Here is a 14,843-nt window from a genome sequence, read left to right as displayed (position 1 = left end):
TTCTCATTTCTGAAATACTTTCTTTGGTAGCCGCGAGGAATGAACGTGAGACTAATTAGATCTACTTGGTTACGGGGCTTTATTTCTCTTTGATGAATGACATAACTCTCATTTCATCACTATTTTTGTTTCTGCTCACTCATTGTGTAAGAAATTAGATTTATGATTAACAGAACACCAAAACCACATGACTTCTTTCACCAAAGCCACCAATGTGCTTTAACAAAACTCAGCCGAAGCCTCGCACGTTCCATGTTAGCTACTGTGATTTGTGTTACTGACATTTCCTGGGTTTGGAAGTTCACTAAAGCATTCCTCCAGAGGGTCGCTCAGGATAGCGAGACCATTTAACGCTCTCTGGAGGATCTTTTGTCTTTCAGTTTCCCCCTGCCCCGGCTTCGTCAACAAATCCAGCTCATACGAGGCCCAAATGTGTTCTCCAGATGCATGTTGCTGAGCTCTTCCTGGTGGCGTCAAAAGAGATCCTGAAGACAAACAGCAGGGTGTCTATAAATACCTGAAGTCAGGAGGGGAAGGAAGCCTTTCCTGGGCTTACATCATGGTATTCAATTACAGGTCAATTTTCTCTTGTAAAGATTCACCAACAGGCAGTTTTTAAGCCACATTCATACAAATGAAGCTTGGATACTGTGTTGAAAGTGTTTTTTTTTTTTTTTTTTTTTTAAATCTGATCAGAGTTCTTGGAGCATTTTTAAAGACAGCCAACTTTATAGGGGGCCTATCATGTCTATCCGAAATGTTGAATGAAGGATGTTCATATTATACGTGGCCAAATTTAAAATACTGAGGTAAACATATGTAGAAATAATCCTAATCTCAGGTTTTCTACCGATCTGAATAATCTCTTTGCATTAGATTTTTCTTGTCTAGCTACACTGTGACGACATAGTGTGCTGGATTTCTTTATCTGGTCATCTGCTCCAAGCACTCTACTGCAAGTATTTACATTATGTAGCCTACACTGCTACGTGTAGCTACATGCTAACATCAGGGAAACATGTAAACGTGGTTGCCAATGTTGTAAATTTCTCCCTGATTTAGATCGCATTCATTTACATATGAGCAATGGTTGTGTTTAGAGGCTTTAATTGGTAAATTTTTCACATAATATGCTACAGTCACTCTATCTCTGCAAATACACACTTTAATGCTACATGCTAACGTCAGGGAAATGTTTTGGATAATATTTGTGCTAGAACATGTCAGGTTGTGTTTACAAGTTTTTTTTTTTGGGATCTTTCACGATAGAAAGTTAGATTATTCTCGGTTAAAGTCACAGCTGCAAGTACTCACATAGCAGCATGTAGCTACATATAGCTACATGCTAATATCAGGGAAATCTTGGTTGCCTATGCCGCTAATTTGCTTCAATTTCTGATCACATTCCTGCTTGAACATGTCTGGTTGTGTGTAGTGGCTATTATTGTTGATTTTTCACGGTAAAATGTGCAATTCTCTTTTACAGTCATTCTCCCGCTGAATCTGAAGATGAGCATAACAGGTCCTCTTTAAAATATGTGGATTTGTACTTTACTGTGTTTGTGCCGTTTAATTTGTTAAATACTTACTTTAAAAAAATAATTTGAACTTTACTGTCTCATTGCAAGTATAGATTGAGCTATATTTTCACATTAAAAGTTGCATTTATAGCTGATACTACTTTGTACAAGTTTCTCCTTTGGTGATTTTATTGCTATACAAGTAAAATTTTAGTATTTCTTCTTGAGCATTACATTTAATTCCTCTGTCAATCTTTGAAATGTCATTTACAGAAATGGAGGCTTTTTATTTCATTGCATCCAGCATGCTGATGAGATGAGTCATCGCAGTGCAAAAAATATGATTATAGATATATAATAAAGCCTGATAATGAGCTCACTGTCTGTCGCCACCTAAAACTGCCACCGGCTACCATCATCCCTGAAAAACATTATGAATAGTAACCTGAAAATAGTATCAATAAAATATAAATGCCTTTAAATGAATAATAGAGGTGTTTGCAGCGGAGGAGGCGGGCATGCAAGAATTAACAAAGTCATAATTTTCTTCTCAAGTAAGATGAATGGAAAGCCGTGAGGCAAAACCACGCTGTGCGGAGTTGGCCACGCACCACACTTAATCAAATAAAATGGAAAATTCTCCTCACAAAAACCACCAGTCATAACTCAAATGCCTCACAGAGTCGGGAGGCGAGCAACAGCACCAGTTCTGAGGCTATAAATCACTGTGGCAGGGGGATGGTCTGCCGTTTCTTAGGGAGAGACTGCCGACAGAGCTTTACTTCAACGGCAGAAGGGCGCACACACACATATAGAAATCTGTCCCTACACACTAAACAAGACCCGGTATAGCTTGTAGCCTCATGTAAGAGAACTCGTGACTGAGAAGTTGTTGGTGCAAATCTCATGACTGGAGGAGTGTTGCCACTTTCTTTAGTATCTAAAGTCAGTGTGTCCTTATAGAAATCACTGAGAGATGGTCAGAGGCCAGCAGCAGGGAGACACTGCAGTGTTGCTGAGAAGGCACATCCATGCTCAGCAAACTCTACCAGGTGTTTACCTCAATGTTTTTTCTATATCATGAGAAAAGGGCTTGTAATTTGTGTGGTTAGTTTGATTAAACGTTTCTGAAGTATTTTTATTTTAGGTCTCAAACAACAAAATGAAGGAAATTTAAAGGCACTTGTACTGTTTCTGCATGGAAAATGTCAATGTGGGATCTAAATTACTGCTTATGCTATGGTTATAAACAATGTTTGCTTGATGTAAACTGACAGTAAGGGTATAAAAAGCTTGTCCTCAGGATGGAAAAGCAGATGGGATCAACCTAAAAGGAAAACGTGTTGATTACAAGCCAAAACTTTGTCAAGGATATTTTAACTTTCCTGTAAGTCGGCAGGAAAGTATCAGATGCCTCATTTCCACAGCATGGTTCAGCTCGCCTCGAGTCAGCTCACTTGGTATTTCTTTATTTCATTATTTTCTTTTAAAAACTGAATTTAACATGTTAACAATTTAACAATGAAGGACCCCAGCAAAATAATTAATTAATAGCGAGCAAAGTTATTATCTTTCCTTTTCAGAATATTAGTCAGACTCTCCAAAGCTATACAAGCTGCCAGCTCCTTTATCATTCCAATGGACGGTATATCCATGTTCTTCCATAATAGTGCAATTATCCCTTTGGCTTGTAAAAGTACAAACTCAGTGAGCAGAGACTGCTGCAGAGTTACAGCAAAGTCTTCAGGGTATATTCCCATAACACAGAGTTTAGCTCATAAAGGAACTTCCTTTCCAATTATAAGACTTATACATTCAACCCCACTCTTCTACAGTTGCTGTAGCTTTATGCACTCCCATAAACAATGACTAGAGGTCCCCTTTTTCAATCTACACATGCTTTCTTTATTTCATTTTTTCGCTGCAGAAAGTAACCCCTAAATGTAGACAGCGTTTTTATCTGATCGCCATCTTAATGCAATGTGAGAATGCCATGACATCATCCTCAATGTGGCCCTTGTTGAATCTTTTCATTGGAAACTAAACAGAGGAACATCAACTGTATGGCATAGTGTATACTGTTGTTTTCTGGCCTGCCATTTAAAAAAAAATCTGGGTCTTGTGATTTAAAAAAAATTGCAGTCGTATTGATGGTAGCTAGGCTTTTTTTTTTTTAAAAATGGAGTAGCTCAAGTGGCGATTCTCTCTGTGCATCTAGTGGTCTGCAGTGTTTTACCTCCAACTTCTAATATCGTCTTAGCTCACTTGGAACCTCGAAGGAGGTGAGTCTAAAAGAGTGTTTTTTCTGATAACCCCCCCACCCTCAAAAAAAGAGCGAGTCCAGTTGTGTGAAGCAGTGCCATTCCATGCAGTGGAAATGAGGCAAAAATAATCCCTTCTTAAATCTATTCCTATAATCGTGAAGATAGGTTTCAATATGTTCACACGTTAGAGAAGTCTTAGACAGGACATGCAACCAAAAAATCTCTTGTGTTAGTGTAATTTCTAGTTTAATTTCAAACAAGGGGTCCTTAAATGCGACATGCCTGTTAGGAAATTCCCTGTTAGGAAAAGAATTTGTACCACAATCAAAACAAATGATAAAACATTTCAAAAGGCATCATTAGTGCATTGATTTAAAAAAAATGTTTTCAATGAGTGTTACATATTTTAAGTGTATTGGATTCTGGTTCTCTCCATATATTAACCCATTGACCTCTATCAAAACAGTGTGCTTCATATCATTACATCCCAGAGGGCTCAGCTGTGGCCCGGTAGCTAAAAGAAGTCCCCAGACAGACAATAGAGAGCCACTATTACTAATTCAGCACAGAGGCTGACTTCCTGTCTACTTCCTGTTGTAACCCCCACAGGAAGGAAGTCAGTGTCTGTTCTTACTGCGAGGGGCATTGTGAGTCTTCCTCTATGAGTTCCTGTCCAGGACAATGGGACAGTCCTGGACTCCAGCCACACCTTACAATGCAATCTGAGGGGGGGTGATCTCACCTAAAGTTTTTTTTTTTTTTTTGGTCCATACCATATTAGGGAGAACACATGGTTATTTACAAAGCATAATTAAAATGTGAGTCGAGTATCTAGATTTGGTGACCTGTCATCCTCTCAGGTCTGATCATTTGGCGCCAAGACAAATCCAAACAAATCTGATTCTAGTTCCTGTAATTTCAGCAAAAGGTGACAGACTGCACTCTTCTTCAGGGATGTTCGAGAGGGTAGGAAACGAGATAAAATGAAGCACTTTCACTTTGTTCATATCTGCAAAAGATTTTCAACTTATCTTGAAGAACATGTTCTTCCCACTGTTTGTTTTCCTTTGTTGAAAAGCTGATTGCTGCCTTAAGTCACACAAAACAGTATTCGGCTGTACAAAAAGCCAATTCGCCATACTTACCTACATGTTTGGCCCAAAAATAGGTAAACACTCGAGGCTGACTTTCTAACACACAAAAAAAGTATCATATTATCCGCATGTGTAACTAAAAAACAGAGCCAAAGAAATAAACCAAATCACAGTAATTGCAATCTACCACAGACACTAGACAGCTAACACAAGAGAACTGAAACTAGCTGGAAGGAAAGCCACAGGCCAATGCTGGCTAAAGCTAAATCTGCTCTTTTTTAAAATTATCCCCAGCCCCCTCTCTCTCTCACACACTCTCTCTGATAGACTGAAAGCTTGGTAATTCAGTTGCTCAACAAACATAAGAAATGAGGCAGTCGCTAAATCTACTCACGAAGCTAAATTATTAACTAGGCTAAAAGGTAACTGCCATCTCAGCTTTTCACTCTTATGGAACACGAGCAATTTGTTGTAATAAATATAACACCACACCCACTGTATGCTACACAGAAAACAGTCTTACTAAATGTTTGGATAACAAGTGCAGTGTCTAAAAAAGTACAATTTAAAACGACATAGCTATATCAAAATAAAAAACAAGAAAAAACATTTTTTGTACATGTTAAAAGAAAATTATTGTATTTTTCATTACGTTTACTGATAAACCTTTCGATAGATGATAAGAACTCACATTTTTGCTTCTCAGTGCAGTTACAATTGAATTGTATCCCCCTTGAAAAAATACACTAAATGGAACATATTTGTTTTAAACGAAACTTGTTCATCTGTTCAGCAGTTAGTTTAGCAAACTGAATATTGAATAAAATATGTTTAAAGAAGTTAAACACTGGCCTGCTCCATTTCCACATTCAGAAACTGAAGGCGGCTACGTCAGATTTCACAATCAAGACAAGACACATCACCTGTGCCAGAGAGGCAAATTTCAATAAATAATGCATGTTGACCTTTTTTTTCCCCTTCTGTGTCCCTATATCGTGCAGAGAAAGTACATATGAGTGAGCAATATTCAGACCAGATGTGAACAACATCTCAGCGGTAAAGTCAAGTTCAAAACGTGGAACACCGTTTCTCCATGAATGAGCAAACGTAGATTCTGAGATCAGACTATAAAATGAGGATTAGTGTGACATAATTTCAGTCACAGGAATTTCAAGAAGTCTTACTGACCTGTATCCACTCCCTGACGGTGTCATCTGATGGCGTCCAGCCGTTCTCCTGGTAGTTGAGACGTGAGCGTTCGGGGGACCAGTTAGAGTTATACTGGGAGGAGGCGCTGATCTGGTCAGAGGAAATTTCTCCTGACTCCATGCCCAGTGGCTCCATGCAAGCAAAATCTGCCAAAGAAAGAAAAAACTCATTAACAAGAGTTCAACAGGAGTCCTAAATTTTTTTTTTTGACTCACTTTTTGCAGAGGTATCACCTCTGATGAGGTAGTTACATAAATTATGAAACTGATAAGATCAAATTCATGACTCTGACCATCTTTATCTACTTTAACCTTTGTAAAAATAAAAATGTTGGTCTTTGTATGTCTTGAAATACCGGTAAACGTTTTTGTTCTCTTTACACATTGCAGTGTGGCAATAAAGTTACAAAATCCAAAATGTCAACAGGTGCATGCATCATTCTAATGCATTTGTATTATTATTAGATCATGAAGGGGAATATTTGTCATCAAAATCACACAAACTGCCCCTTTAATATCAGTTTAAAACTTTAATTACACACATCATTAGCTGGATGAACTGGATTTTGGCATTTTGTTCTCTACAGTGTCATTGGTAATGGTTGAATATATCATTAAACTCCAGAATTGACATTATGAAGGAAACACTTAAAGCTCAAAGTCATAAATCTGTGTTGGGGGGGGGGGTCATTTTGTCTCTGACTCTGGCAGAAAAACAAGTGAGCACTGTGATTTCAGTATCACCCAGACACTATAAAGTGTCTGTCCCTGCTCCCTGCTGGGCAGTCAGTCACAGCAGTAAAGGAGTCATTTCCACAGCTCCTGTGGTGGCACTTTGGAGGCTGTTTGGTGACACTCGCTTTTGTACAGTAGCCATACATTCACACACTTACTTTATGTGCAGACATGCAGCTGAAACCCACTGAAAACCGCCAATTTGCCCATGGATTTCACTTAAATTTCAAAAACAACATGCTGTCATGTTTACAGGAAGGCCATGATTGGCAGATATGAAAATATAATAATAATATGTATGCTAACAGCTGAAAGTCAGCACTGACAGGGAGTAAAAAGACAAAATGACAGAAAATATGGTATTGCCCATAAGGAGATTTAGTTTCCACAATGGGGAAGGACACATTACAGAGAGTTTAGCTGTCCTCTGGCAGACAAGTTCTTGTGTTACTCACTTCATTTCTGTCATTTCTGTGATTTTTTATGTGCCAATTTGTTCATTTTTTGCACCAATTTATGGTGTAAATGACTTTAATTGTGTCAAACCTCTTCTATTTAATGTTTTTCTTGAGGGGGATAAACACACGTTCTTAATATGGGGAGGCCTCTCCTGCACCCACCCCAAAATCTACACCCATGCTTGTCCAAATCACCATTTTTTCCAAGTAATCCCATTAAGAATGACACAGCAGCTAAACTCACATCGGATGGCTTTTCTCAAACCATGACTATGTCCCCATATCGCAAGTAATTGCTTCATAATTTATTGATATATCAATCTTTTCTTTGATTTCGGGCATGGATAATTTTATCTCGATGTCAAAAAGTAATAAAATACACCCATCACAACCTCCAGAGCCCATACTGACACCTTGATATTCCCTATTTTTGTCATAGCAACAGCGTAAAACCAAAATAAAAATCAATTTATAATTATAAAATAAAAAACTGAAATAAATATAAATCTTGATATTATAGAAGCTGGAAGCAGAAAATTCTTGACATTGCTGCTTGACAAATGATTTAAAGTTTTGTCTGATTATCACAATTGTTTTTAATTACGCAGGGACAGGGACAAAATATAAAATTCACACAAACCCACACACGCACATATTGCTGCTGATGTAATATGTAGATTCAGCTCACATTTTGCTGATTTTGATGGTTTTTCCACTCTCAAACTAAACGATAATGCACTCCTCCGTAGACTGAGAACTTTCTACAAACCTTTGGGCTAAACTGTTTCAAAACAGCATTTGGACAAACTAACACCATATCTCAGTGTCTGTGTTGCTACCGTGTCCACTCTGTAACAACAGGGGAGCTCGGGGAAGGAAGAGGGAGGGGGGAACAAAAGGAAACGTGAGTATTTATGTGTGTGTGGGAGGCCTGTCTGGAGACACAAGGTCTACCAGACTGACACAAACACATTTGCATCATTCCAAGTTCCACAAATAAATTAGGGAGAAAGTTTTCTTGCAATATTACCAAAACACTGCAGAAAGCTGTTTTTTGTGCTCATCGTCACTGTTTGTTAACTTGACAATTTTCAGGCCCAATTCACAGCTTTCCACAGAGGAGTTGCTACTCTCTTCAGCAAGACAATGAGAGAAGTAAAACTCCACTGGATATCAGCCAGCCGATACACCACTTTATCCCTGAATTCTCGCACTTTTCTGTTTTTCCTCTCGCCTCAGCCTCCAATCCAAAAACTTTTGCTTTTTTTCTCATTTCAATTCATGAGACAACCTCCATGTCACCCCCACAGGACACACTTCAACCCAGACCCCCCACCTCTCCATCCAAAAAGAAAGAAAGGACGTAATATGATGCCCCCAGCCATCGTTCAGCTAATCAAAGGCCTGGCTGGAGGCCGTTTCTGAAGGTGATGGCCGGGACAGAGAGAGAAAACCGTAAATTCACCGCAGGATATCAGAGGGATTCCTCAGAAGCTGTTAGAAAAGATCCTGCTTGAATGGATGTTATTTCTGACAGTCTCAAGGGGATGAAGACTAAACTGTATAAATAAGATAAAATGTTGTTAATAGAGTTTTTCCAAACATTTTTTTTGTCAGATATTTGCCACTGAACAGATTTTGGCTGTTTTTTTCCCAGTACTGCTAGAGTTTAGCATTTATTTATCTATTTCAGCAATTTCCCTTAGCTAACTACTTCAGGCTAACTTATTGTGTGTGTTTGTGTGTGTGAGACTGTGTGTCACTTAAGCTAAGATAATAAGAGCTTTGTTTAACACCAGTGCCACTCTCAGCCATCCTAGTTAGGACTAGAGGGCCAGATTTCTCTCTCTCACACACATGCATACAGAGACATATTTGTTAAATATAGACTAAATTCATGTACCTTGTCATTTACACTAACCATCAACAACATGTACGCATGCACGCACACACGCATGCATGCACACACACACGCATGCATGCACACACGCACGCACAAAACACGACAACACCCACATGTTCTGCCCATGGCAAAAACATACATGAAAACTGAAAAAAAGAAAAAAGAAAATTACTTTGACCCCTCTGGGGAAATGTCATTTTCCATTTCAATGCACTGTGTGGTGATTGAATGACATGATTGAGAATAATAATAAATAAAAAATTATTTTGACCTAATTGTTCAAATTAAAGGTACGGTAAATAAAATAAAATAAAATACAGCATTACAGAATGACTTGTCAAGGTTTTTGGTTTTAAATTTATGTAGATGGATTCAGAAAAATTCAATACCAATATGATTAAAAATATAATAATAAACTATGATAATTTTAAAGGGATACTTGAACTTCCATTTGTTCTTTTAACAGGCAATTTTGTCTGCTGATGAAGATCATTTGATATGATTGAAAGCTCTTGGAACATCTACTCAATGGCCTTTTAAGTAATTTTGGCTTGTCAATAACTTTTGCTTAGTATTTGACAGTTTCAAAGCCTGTTTATGTTGTCTATGATATATTTAACAGATTTAAAATGAGGGGAAAAAAGGGGAAAAAAGAATTAAACAGCTTCACTGTGTGCATTCGGACTTCAGATAAATGATTATCCTGACCCAAATACAAAACACATACACAGTTTACTGACTGTAAGTCATTAAATATCAATTTGGAGCAGTGAAATGTGTAATTTTACGTTCATTTCTCCCAAAGCGCCTGTGTTAGCAACCGTGGGACCTTACGTAAACGCACCTCTCTTGCACAGTTGCATTCCTAAACAGGGGTGACTGGGGTCGAGGTTACAAGAGAGCAACAACCACACGGGCCAACATAACTTAACTCTCTACAGGCTTTCCTACAAGGACACACAGCCAATAATGCAGACAAGGTTAATGTTTCCTTCCAGACATGTTTTAAGGTATATGAAAATACTCTGCTATGATTAATATTTTGTTTGACATCGTTCTTCCAAATAAAACGTTAGAAAAAAAAAAACAGAAAAGGGGCTGGAAACAGATCTACTCCTTCTCTCTCAATGAGAAACTCTGGATCTTGCATCACGCCCGCCCACCAACACTAGTTGCACTAGGTTGACCGGATACAAGTCAGTATAGTCAAGGTCATACATTTCAGTGGACATAAACATAAGAAAAAGACATTTTTAAATGGAGGGGATCTTTGAGAACACATGGACACAACAAATACAAAAGAAACACAACCAAGCATGAAAAACTCTGTAGCAGAAGATAAGAGTTAAAAGTGGGTCAAACTGATGGAATTATACACTGCTTTTATCAGAAGAAGCACATCACATTTGAAATTTAAAGTCAAAGCTGCGAGATAAGATTAACTTTACATTGCTGTGTCGTGAAACTAAGATCCCAGATCAGAACATCAGATAGATAGGGCTACTTATATCAGGATCATGTCCTAAAGGTATCAATTACAGCAAAATATTGATATAGCCTACTACTGACAAAATTTTTCAAATATATTTGGATTGTATTTTCTTGCATTTGTTGGCCTGGCCCGTACAGCAAACTGAGACCCAGTCTAACAAGTTAACAAGTTAAAGGGATCTCAGGATAAATCTGACCGGTTGTGAATTGATACAAGAATCTTTTCTAATTTTTCTCTGCTGTTTGCTTTTCCTGAGTTTTATTTCTCTCTGACTCAAAAATGACTGAAAATAACTGTGACTGTACGCAGCAAATAGACATTATTTGACAAGAACGGTCATAATATAATGTTCAAATGTTAACAGATCAAATGGACTCTAAACCACTGAAATCGAATAGCTAGTTTGTTAACACCCCCAGAAAATTAACAATTTTGACATTGGGCAACTTGTTTCAGTCATCTATTAAAGCAAAAATGTGAGGAACTGCTTGTTTTTCTCTGATATACATGATTGGAATTTTAAGATCCATGGGTTTTGGACAAAAAAAATCAATTTTGCACTTGTCACATCGAGGCCAGGGAATATATAATAACCATTTTTTCATTATGTATTGGCATTTTTACAGTTGAAAAGACGTATCAAAAAAGAGGCTAAATCATATAAGGTGGGGCATCATGTCTTTTTCATCCCCTTAAACAACAAACTCAGCTCACAGCTGATTACACGAAGCACTTGTGGTGTGATTAAGTGAAAAAAGTCTTTTTTTTTTGCTGAATGCTATAAATCCCTGAAGTAGAAATCCTCTGTCTACTTGCTTCCCTTCCAACATGAAGGTCAGAGGTCAAAGATCACAAACAGACAGAGCAGCTGAGAGAGCGATTCAGCATCTTGCTAAAGGAAACGTTATTTTTTCATACAGCAAAAAGCAAAAAGAGATGCAGAATCATCCAGGATATGAACCCCGGTCCTTCCTAATGCCAGATGACATGTCCATCCTCCACATCACAACCCTCCACCCCTCAGTTTCTCATCACTACTCCAGCTGCTCACCCTCATCTTCGTGTCCCAGGGGGAGGCTCCTCTCACGGATGGTGTAGTTTGCGGAGAAACCCTCTCTGGCGATGGCGTTGTCAGTAGTGATGGTCATGGACAGGATGCCCGTGTAGGAGATCACACGGCCCGGAGACGTCTGGCCACAGTATCTGCCAATGTGGGGGCCCACTGAGGGAGGAAGAGGGATGAAGATGAGGTGATTTAAGAGGAAAGCAAGGTGGAATGAGGGAGCAGAAGAGGAAAATAAGGAAAGACAACAGGGAAGGAAGAAAGTGGGATAGCAAATAGACACAAGGAGTGAGAAATGGAGCAGGGGGAGGTGAAGAAAAAGGAGAATGTCAGCTTCATCACTCATCAACCGCAGAGTGCTTTTATTATTCACTTTGTCCTTTTCTGCCCTCACTGTCCTGGGAAATGTTTCGTGACTTTGAGTTAAAACAAAGAAGCTTGAAACTTGTTTTTTTTTTAACTGATATATTCAATCTACTCAAGTTTGAAAATTCTGAATCAAAAGCAGCTGATCTTCCGTCAGCTCTAATCTCCCACACCCGGTAAGTGGTGTGACACCTTTGAGACAGGAATAAAGGTGAAATGGCAGGTAGCTGAAACACTCATTTCCAAAACATATTGTATTGACACTTTTTATTCCAACACTATATATAAACTGTGCATATAAAATTATGTCAGGGGCAGCCAAAAGCATCTCTTTTATCTCAAGACAGTTATGGGTATTCTAGTGAACCTGTATGCTTTGTTAGCCTGTTGGCGCCAACGTTTACAATTTTGAGTCCAGGTTATTAAATTATCATTTGAAGACTTCTTGTTATGGAATTACTGGTGCCCATTTACAACAACTGTGCATCATACTTTTTCGACAATGGAAAGTTCTCACACCATCTGACGCAGTGCTGTGAGGGGAGTGAAGAACAGCAGATAAATTAAAAAACATATTTTTTATGCCTCAAAAAGAACCACTTATGGGCAGGAAATACAGTTATTCAAAATCAACTTACTAAATGGGAGGAATAGCCTGTTTCACTTCATATTCTGTTAATGTCAGGCCAAAAAAAAATTTAAAAAAAATGACGACCCGACCTTAAACATTTGCTCCCAGTTTTTGCCTCTCACATACTGTACTTTCATTACATTCGAGTCACAGAGCAAAGCCTCCATTTTTTCAAATCCCCTGCAATCTTTGAAAAAACCCAGAGGTATTTTACTGCATACTGAAGTTTTGCAGTTATTTCCAGAATCCTAAAAACGAATAAAGTAACGCTTTTCTTGTGAGGGTCTATGATTTCTCCCTCCCTTTCTGGAAAATTTCCTAAAAGCACAATGTAATTTGGTACTAGTTACAGGAAAGAATATGTAAACATATTTTTTTTAAAGGCCTCAATTGAAACCTAAGTATATATTTATTTATATTTAGTCATAACAGGAAACTATATTCTCCATTTGTTGAGCTTGCCTGTACATTGGAATGTACATTGGACCTGTATATGACTGACTTTCCTTAGTCATTGGAATGAATTAACTAGATATGTAACAAGTAAATTAGTTGTTTTCCCTATAAATACCCAACTATATAGTTATTTTTTAGAATTATTCAGAAATTACCGATCTATAGAGACATTTTGACAACTTTACCAAGTTGACACTTTTTACAACCCTAAAAAGATCTTTTAGCCTAAAGTGACACATTCCTCTTCTTAATCTGCATGACAAATAATGGTGAATAATATTAATATGGCCAATAATAACGCACACATATATAGCTAAATCCTATGAACTGTTCAGCAGACAGATAATCTTTGGACCATAGATGAGCCTTGAAATATTCTTAAAATATCTTCATACTGACTTATTTTGGGAGTCTGCTGGAGTTTTGTCTTTCAGTACAGCCGTTTTGGCAGTTATCAGGGCGTTAACTGGGCATTACCACTGAGCTTCATAGATATGTAGGTTGAGAAGGCCATTATCGGGCCATGACATGCCTGTTTATGTTTATGGTTGGGTGGTGCCCTCTCGTTTCCAAAACATTTATGAAGGGATCAGAGGAGGAAGTCAGGTGTCTGCAGGCCTGGAGGATCATGGTAAATGGGTCAAAAAGCACAGGACTTTCACACAGGAAAATGGGATTTGTGTCCACTATGAAATCGAAAGTCAACCTTAACTTATTTTACCCAAAGTCTGTTGTTTTTACTAAAGTGCAGTGATATGTTTTCCTCAACCTAATAATTAGTTAAGTCTAATGGTGAAATTAGGCAGTGCTGATAAAATATAGACCAAGATTTTGTTACAGTTTTGCCTAATTCTCAGTGTTTCCAGAAACACATTTTAATGCTGTTTGACAGTGATATGAGAATTTGTGAACAAGTGGGCGCCATACTGTTTCCTGTGGAAAAATGGCCTAGTTTGCATACTGTCAGCCACAAGCAGGTGTTTATTGGTCTGGTGAGGCCCAGTGCATTGTGATAGTTTCTACCTCTTTAGCACAAGTAAATGCCACAGCCCTTTTCTCTGGTCATGCAGTACCAGTTTAAAAGTATTTGTGTCTTTGTACTACATATAGCCCAGTTTTATGAAAGACCATCTTTCCAGCAGAGGTATACTTCTTTAAGAGGTCAAAACTCCAGCAACAGTATATGGAGCAACTTTATTGTAAGACTAATGCCACAAACTGAAACACATTGGTCTTACAATAATGTTATTATCTATACTGCATTTGTTGCTGGAGATTTTACCTCTTTAGGTTTAGCTTCCAGGACAAGAAATATTGAACTCTGTGGTTAAACTGTAATGATAAATCATGAGAAGCACAAACAGAAGCTATCATCAACTGTGACCACATGATTTTCTTATATGAAGCACAAAACGACAGACTGTCTAATATCTTAAACACTGTGAGCGCTGACATTGCTGCCTGCCCACAGTTTGCCTGCCATTTCATCCTGTTCCTATCTGTGAGAAACAATGCCAGGCTTGTTGTGCCTCCTGTTTCATAGAGATACTGTATCTGCAGCCTCTTGGGGACTTAAGGAGGGAACATTCAGTCCAGAGCAAAGACATACATGTTACAAAAAATATACTTTTCCAACAATTTTAGGCAAATAAT

At 38.1% G+C, this 14,843-nt stretch overlaps 1 protein-coding gene across 1 annotated transcript in view; it reads right to left on the bottom strand.

Annotated features, from left to right (window-relative positions):
- LOC121951246 (neuropilin-1a-like) overlaps window positions 1-14,843 on the bottom strand; it is a 90,844-nt gene that overhangs the window by 34,464 nt on the left and 41,537 nt on the right. The window contains exons 5-6 of the mRNA XM_042497511.2: window positions 11,726-11,896; window positions 6,067-6,233 (exon numbers count right to left, since the gene is read on the bottom strand). Of these exons, the coding sequence (XP_042353445.2) occupies window positions 6,067-6,233; window positions 11,726-11,896 (338 nt within the window). The remainder of the gene's footprint in view (window positions 1-6,066; window positions 6,234-11,725; window positions 11,897-14,843) is intronic.

This window comes from Plectropomus leopardus, chromosome 12 (assembly GCF_026936395.1).
Source record: "Plectropomus leopardus strain MGB_pleo_1.0 chromosome 12, ASM2693639v1, whole genome shotgun sequence".
Classification (NCBI taxonomy): Eukaryota; Metazoa; Chordata; class Actinopteri; order Perciformes; family Serranidae; genus Plectropomus; species Plectropomus leopardus.
The sequence above is the reverse complement of the archived record's forward strand: the minus strand, read 5'-3'. Positions and strand labels throughout refer to the sequence as shown.